At 46.2% G+C, this 7,966-nt stretch overlaps 1 protein-coding gene across 2 annotated transcripts in view; it reads left to right on the top strand.

Annotated features, from left to right (window-relative positions):
* Window positions 1-4,057: 4,057 nt before the first annotated feature.
* The window catches only part of LOC124718642 (collagen alpha-1(I) chain-like), a 268,769-nt gene continuing 264,860 nt past the window's right edge, over window positions 4,058-7,966 (top strand). For both annotated transcript variants that reach the window (XM_047244268.1, XM_047244267.1), the window contains exon 1: window positions 4,058-4,186. In XM_047244268.1, the coding sequence (XP_047100224.1) occupies window positions 4,117-4,186 (70 nt within the window). In that variant the 5' untranslated portion in view covers window positions 4,058-4,116. The remainder of the gene's footprint in view (window positions 4,187-7,966) is intronic.

Genomic DNA, 7,966 nt, shown 5'->3' with positions numbered 1-7,966 from the left:
GTGGGATCCGTACCAGATCGGTTTGACGGAGGAGATAGAGAAGATCCAAAGAAGAGCGGTGCGTTTCGTCACAGGGTTATTTGGTAACCGTCATAGCGTTACGGAGATGTTTAGTAAACTCAAGTGGCAGACTGTGCAAGAGAGGCGCTCTGCATCGCGGTGTAGCTTGCTCGCCAGGTTCCGAGAGGGTGCGTTTCTGGATGAGGTATCGAATATATTGCTTCCCCATACTTATACCTCCCGAGGAGATCACGAATGTGAAATTAGAGAGATTCGAGCGCGCACGGAGGCTTTCCGGCAGTCGTTCTTCCCGCGAACCATACGCGACTGGAACAGGAAAGGGAGGTAATGACAGTGGCACGTAAAGTGCCCTCCGCCACACACCGTTGGGTGGCTTGCGGAGTATAAATGTAGAATACGGCGCTGCGGTCTGCAACGCCTGTATAAGACAATAAGGGTCTGGCTAATTTGTTAGATCGGTCACTGCTGCTACAACGTCAGGTTGTCAAGATTTAGGTGAGTTTGAACGGGTTGTTATAGTCGGCGCAGGAGAGATGGGACACAGCATCTCCGGGGTAGAGATGAAGTGTACCATGAATATCAAGAATCCGGTAAAACTTCAGATCTCCGACATCGCCGCCGCCAGAAAAAGATCCTGCAAGAACGGGACCAACGACGACTGAAGAGAATCGTTCAACGTGACAGAAGTGGAACCCTTCAGCAAATTGCTGCAGATTTCAGTGCTGGGCCATCGTGTCGGAGAGCGGAAACTTCAAGGAAACATCATCGATATAGGCTTTTGGAGCCAAAGGCCCATTCGTGTACCCTTGACGACTGCACTGTGCCTCGCCTGGGCCCGTCAACACCGACACCCGACTGTTGATGACTGGAAGGTTGTTGCCTGGTCGGACGGGTCTCGTTTCGATTTGTAACGAGTGGATGGACGTGTACGAGTATGGAGACAACCTCATGAATCCGTGGACCTTGCGTGTCAACAGGGAGATTTTCAAGATGGTGGAAGCTCAGTAATGGTGTGGGGCGTGTGCTGTTGAAGTGGTACGGGATCCAGAATATATCTAGATACGACTCTGACAGGTGATACATACGTAAGCGTCCTCTGTGATCAGCTGTATCTACTCATGCTCATTTTGCATTCCGACGGACTTGAAATTACTACAGAGTGGCCCCAGGAACACTCTTCTGAGTTTAAAGACTTCCGCTGGCCACCAAACACTACATCTACATCTACATAGATACTCTGCAAATCACATTTAAGTGCCTGGCGGAGGGTTCGTCGAACCACCTTCACAATTCTCTATTATTCCAAACATCATATAGCGCGCGGAAAGAACGAACACTTAAATCTCTCCGTCCGAACTCTGACTTCCCTTATTTTATCGTATTGATCGTTTATTCCTATGTAGGTCGGTGTCAACAAAATATTTTCGCATTCGAAGGAGAAAGTAGGTGATTGGAATTTCGTGAGAAGATTCTGTCGCAACGAAAAACGCCTTTCTTTTAATGATTTCCAGCCCAAATCCTGTATCATTTCTGTGACACTTTCTCCCATATTTCGCGATAAGACGAAACGTGCTGCCTTTCTTTGAACTTTTTCGATGTACTCCGTCAGTCCTATCTGGTAGGCATCCCACACCGCGCAGCAGTATTCTAAAAGAGGACGCACAAGCGTAGTGTAGGTTGTCTCCTTAGTAGGTTTGTTACATTTTCTGAGTGTCCAGCCAATAAAACGCAGCCCTTGTTTAGCCATCCGCACAACATTTCCTATATGTTCTTTCCTATTTAAGTTGTTCGTAATTGTAATTCCTAGGTATTTAGTTGAATATACGGCTTTTGGATTAGACTGATTTATCGCGTAACCGAAGTTTAACGAGTTCCTTTTAGCACTTATGTGGATGACCTCACACTTTTCGTTATTTAGGATCAACTGCCACTTTTCCCACCATTCAGATATCTTTACTAAATCGTTGTTTTGATCTTCTGATGACTTTATTAGTCGATAAACGCCAGCGTCATCTGCAAGCCACCGAAGACGGCTGCTCAGATTGTCCCCCAAATCGTTTATACAGATAAGGAACAGCAAAGGGCCTATAACACTACCTTTGGAACGCGTGAAATCACTTCTGCATTACTCGATGACTTTCCGTCAGTTACTACGAACTGTGACCTCCCTGACAGGAAATCAAAAATCCAGTCACACAACTGAGGCGATATAAACACGCAATTTCGCTGCGAGCCGCTTGTGTGGTACAGTGTCAAAAGTCTTCCGGAAATCCAGGAATACGAAAACGATCTGAAATCCCTTGTCAATAGCACTCAGCACTTCATGCGAGTAAAGAGCTAGGTGTGTTTCACAAGAAGGATGTTTTCGAAATCCAAGTTGACTGTGTGTCAATAGACCGTTTCCTTAGAGGTTCGACCAAAGTATATGTTCTAAAATCTTCAGACACGAATATTGTCGAGCATACCTGGGCTCCATCCCCCCCCCCCCCCCCGTACTCTTACGGATTTACGGACACCCCTGCAGGATTCATAGTGTCAGTTCCCTCCAGCACTACTTCAAACATTAATCGAGTCCATGCCACGTCGTATTGCGGCAATTCTGTGTGCTCGCGGGGATCCTACACGAAATTAGGCGGGTGTACGAGTTTCTTTAGCTCCTGAGTGCAATTCTATTCACAACATATTTCAGGACAATGTGGCATTCCACACCTCCAGAATTGCTACAGAGTGGCTTCTGGAACACTCAGTTTAAACACTTCCGCTGGCCACCAAACTCCGCAGGCACGGATATTGTTGAGCCTATCTGTAATGGCAACGTGCTGCTCAGAAGAGGTCTCCACCACCTCGTACTCTTACGGATTTATTGACAGCCCTGCAGGATTCACGGCGTCAGTTCCCTCCAGCACTACTTCAGACATTAGTCGAGTCCATACCTTGTCGTGTTGTGGCGCTTCCGCGCGCTCGCAGGGGCTCTACCCGATATTAGACAGTTGTCAACAAGACACTATGCAAGTTGGCTCCATAATGGTGTGGGCTGTTTTTACATGGAATGGAATGTGTCCTCTGATCCAACTGTGTCGATCATAGAGTGGAAATGGATATGTTCGCCTATTTGGAGACCATTTGTGGCATTTAAGAACTTCATGCTCGCCAACACAAAGGTGGAATTTTTATGGATGACAATGACCCATGTCAGTGGGTTACAGTTGTTTGCAATTCGTTTGCAGAACGGTCTGGAAAACTTCGAATGAAGGATTTGGCCGCCCAGATCGCCCATCATGACTCCCTTCATGAATCCCAAGCACAAAAATGGAATTTTTGTGGATGACAATGAGCCATTTCGGTGGGTTACATTTGTTTGCGATTTATATGAAGAACAGTGTGGAAATTTCGAATGGATTCATATGTAGAACAGTGTGGAAATTTCGAATGAAAGATTTGGCCGCCCAGATGTCCCAACGTGAATCCCATGGAACATTTGTTGGTCCAATTTCGCAGTATTAGAGTTGTTGGGTTGTTTGGGGAAGGAGACCAGACAGCGAGGTCATCGGATTGGGGAAGGATGGGGAAGGAAGTCGGCCGTGCCCTTTCAATGGAACCATCCCGGCATTTATCATTAACGATTTAGGGAAATGACGGAAAACCTTATGGAGGATGCGCAGTATTAGACATGTGTACCAATTTGTTTAGCTCCTCTGTGAAGGGTACCTAGAGACACTTGTCGACTGTCGAGACTGGGCTGGACCCATGTTGGAAGCCTAGACGGCTGTGCTGGAGGAGGGGTCGTCTGAGGGTCCAGGAGGCGGCGGCCTGGCCCCTCCCCTCCCCCGGGCTGCCCCCTCCCCTGCTCCCTGGCCCCCGCCTCCCGGTCGCCTTGAGGCTGCGGGCCCGCGGCTGCTGCGCCCAGACGGCCAGAGGCCTCCAGACGGCAGCATGCGCGCCCCACCGCCGCTGCTGCTTCTGGCGCTGCTGGTGCTGGCGGCGCTGGCCGCCGCCGCCTCGCCCGACGCCGCCTCCAGAGGCCGGGGGCGCGCCAGGGACCGGCCGAGGCAGCGGCCCGCCGCAGACGCCCCGGCCAGGGCCGCGCGCCGCCGCATGCTGGACCGGCCGCAGGCGCAGCAGCCGGAGGACGACGAGTACGACAATTACGACTACGGCGAGTACGGTACGTGCCCGCCACTCCACGCCAGCTCCCTCTAGTGTAGCCACGTGGCCCCGTCTCTAGCGGTAAAAGTTTTACAAAATCAAACATGTTTGAGCAGACCGAAAACCAACTCCCTTAAATTACACAGCGGTTTACCGTCCGAATTTTCACAGCCAAATGAAAAATGGAAAACCGACAAATGGGGTAGCAAGGTGACCCAGTGTCTGCAATTTGGTTCCAGAATAAGATTTTCACTCTGCAGCGGAGTGTGCGCTGATACGAAACTTCCTGGCAGATTGAAACTGTGTGCCGGACCGAGACTCGAACTCGGGACCGTTGCCTTACGCGGCCAATGGCTCCACCAACTGAGCTACCCAAGCACGACTCATGACCCGTCCTCACAGCTTCGGTTCTACCAGTACCTTGTCTCCTACCTTCCTAACTTTAGAGAAGCTCACCTGCGACCCTTGCAGAACTAGGCCGGCCGGCGTGGCCGAGCGCTTCTCGGCGCTACAGTCTGGAACCGCGTGACCGCTACGGTCGCAGGTTCGAATCCTGCCTTGGGCATGGATGTGTGTAATGTCCTTAGGTTAGTTAAATTAAAGTAGTTCTAAGTTCTAGGGGACTGATGACCTGAGAAGTTAAGTCCCATAGTGCTCAGAGCCATTTGAAGCATTTTTTTTTTTTTTTTTTTTTTTTTTTTTGCGGAAGTAGCACTCCTGAAAGAAAGGCTATTGCGGAGACATGGCTTATACACAGCCTGGGGCATGTTTCCAGAATGAGATTATCACTCTGCAGCGGAGTCTGCGCTGATACGAAATTTCCTGGCTGTGTGCCGCACCGAGACTCGAACTCGCGACCGCTGCCTTTCGCGAGCAAGTACTCTACCATCTGAGCTACCCAAGCACGACTCACGCCCCGTCCTCACAGCTTCAATTGTGCCAGTTCCTTGTCTCCTACCTCCAAAACTTCACAGAAACTCTCCTGCGAACCTTCTAGAACTAGCACTCCTGAAAGAAAGGATATTGCGGAAACATGGCTTAGCCACAGCCTGGGGGGATGTTTCCAGAATGACATTTTCACTCTGACGCGGAAAGTGCGCCGTTATGAAAGTTCCTGCCAGATTAAAATTGTGTGCGAAGTTGCCGAGTTCGAGTCTCGATCCGGCACACAGTTTTTATCTACAAATCTGTTATTTAGGGAAAACAGTTACAGGTTTGAGCGGAAATTTCGTTCCGAATTTGCGTAGTCATACGAACAGTGGGAAATTGACAAATGCGGTATCAAACTGGGCGTAGCGAGATATGCCTTTGAAAGGAATATCTAGTTCCAAGGAAGTAATTAGGGTTATTTAGGAAAAAAATTACTTACATGAGTGAAAATTTTTGTCCCAATTTTCATAACCAAACGAACAGTGGTAAATCGTATGATGCGGCATCAAATTGACCAGCGCGAGGTCTACTTGTGATAAAACTTAATTCCCCGAAAGAAATTACTGTAAATAGCAAAAAATAAATTAACGATTTAAGGGAAAATTACTATACAAATTTCGACAGCCGAATAAAAGTGTAGGAAATGGACAAATGGAGTCTCAAATTGACTAGCGTGAGGTAATAAATAAAAAATTTAATTAGTGATATGAGCCAAATTTGAAGTATTTTTTTGGAACAACTGCTGATAGCTAAGTAAATCGTCAAAAAGTCCATATCTTCACGACTTGGCTATTTTGCGTATAAAAAGGTGTCTTCGTGTCATATTTAATAGTGAAAAAGCCTTCCTTCGAAGTAACTACTTCATTTAGAACATTTCGATAGCATAGGACATTCGGAAGGCAAATGAGACGTCAAAAAGTTCATCTCTTCAAGGCGCAGCTATTTTGCGTGCAAAAAGTTGCACTGATCTGATATTTGATTTTTAAAATCGATGCATCTTTGCAAAGTCTAGCTATTCTCTGCTTAAAAATTTACAATCTTGTGGTATTTGCTTGCCAAAGTAGTTTCCTTCGAATCAAGTACTGAATTCACAAAACTCTAAATAAGCAAAGCTTTCTGAACAAAAGCTGAAATTGAAAAAAAAGCGATATTGCAAAAACGGTCAAATGTCTTGTGAAACAATTTGTCCGAAAGTAAGAGATACAATATATTTGAGAATCATTTGGCGTGCCATTGAAACAATCTCCAAGTTACGTACAGCAAATAAAGTACATCAAATGTTTCTCTATCTGCTTTATTTCTTACTTTCACACAAAACATTTCACACATTTGACCGATTTTGCAATATATTTTTTCTTTTTTTTTAGTTTCAGCTTTTGTTCAGGAACAGATTTTTAATCTGCCAGGAAGTTTCATATCAGCATACACTCCTCTGCAGAGTGAAAACTCATCCTGGAAACATCCCACGCCCGGGTTCCCGGGTTCGATTCCCGGCGGGGTCACGGATTTTCTCTGCCTCGTGATGGCTGGGTGTTGTCTGCTGATCTTAGGTTAGTTAGGTTTAAGTAGTTCTAAGTTCTAGGGGACTGATGACCGTAGATGTTAAGTCCCATAGCGCTCAGAGCCATTTTTGAACCATCCTGGAAGCATCCCCGAGCCTGTGGCTAAGCCATGTCTCCGCAATATCCTTTCTTTCAGGAGTGCTAGTTCTGCAAGGTTCACGGGAGAGCTTCTGTAAAGTGTGGAAGGTAGGAGACGAGGTACTGGCAGAAGTAAAGCTGTGAGGACGGGGCGTGAGTCGTGCTTGGATAGCTCAGTTGGTAGAGCACTTGCCCGCGAAAGGCAAAGGTCCCGAGTTCGAGTCCCGGTCCGGCACACAGTTTTAACCTGCCAGGAAGTTTCATATCAGCGCACACTCCGCTGTAGAGTGAAAATCCCATTCTCGAAACATCCCGGAGGCTGTGCCTAAGCCATGTCTCTGCAATATCCTTTCTTTCAGGAGTGCTAGTCCTGCAAGGTTCGCAGGAGAGTTTCTGCAAAATTTGGAAGGTAGGAGACGAGGTACTGGCAGAAGTGAAGCTGTGAGAACGGGGCGTGCGTCATGCTTGGGTACCTCATATGGTAGACCACTTGCCCGCATAAGGCAAAAGTCCGGAGTTCGACTCTCGGTCCGGGACACTGTTTTAATCTGCCAGCAAGTTTCAAAGTATTTGGTTGTTTCAAAGTAATTAGGGTTATTTAGCAGTAAAATAGTAATTTCAAATTCGCCAGCATTAGGTCTAGTTATGCAAATAAATATTTCCTTGCCTCAAAGTAATCAAAGAAATTAGGAAAACTAATTAGGGATTTTTGGGAAATTTTTGCCCGAATTTTTATAGCAAAACAAAACGGGAAACTTGCAAAAGGGATACATAATTGACAAGGGTGAGGCCTAATTGCACGAAATAATATTTCATACGCCAGAAAGAATTAAGATTATTAAGGAAAAATTAATAATTTGAGCAAAAATTTTTTTGCCAGTTTTCGTAACCATAGAAAGAGTGGAAAATGGACGAATGGGGTATCAAATTGAACAGCATGAAGTCTAGTTTCGCAAAAAAGATTTAGCTGTCTGAAATTGCGAAAACTAATTGTTGGTGAATGACGCAACCAGTCACAGGTACTTTCTGAAAGTTTAATTTTACTGTCATAACCGGTTTCGAACTACCATGCCCATCTTCAGATGGCTTATACTTTTCATTACATGGATGTTTCGGTTAACAGCATGTCGTCTGCCCCACACTGCACAAGGTTTCATTAATAAAAATACGCTTAAGTCCTTCTATTTTATATATATATATATATATATATATATATATATATATATATA

The sequence above is a fragment of the Schistocerca piceifrons genome, chromosome 10, assembly GCF_021461385.2.
Source record: "Schistocerca piceifrons isolate TAMUIC-IGC-003096 chromosome 10, iqSchPice1.1, whole genome shotgun sequence".
Classification (NCBI taxonomy): domain Eukaryota; kingdom Metazoa; phylum Arthropoda; class Insecta; order Orthoptera; family Acrididae; genus Schistocerca; species Schistocerca piceifrons.
The sequence above is the reverse complement of the archived record's forward strand: the minus strand, read 5'-3'. Positions and strand labels throughout refer to the sequence as shown.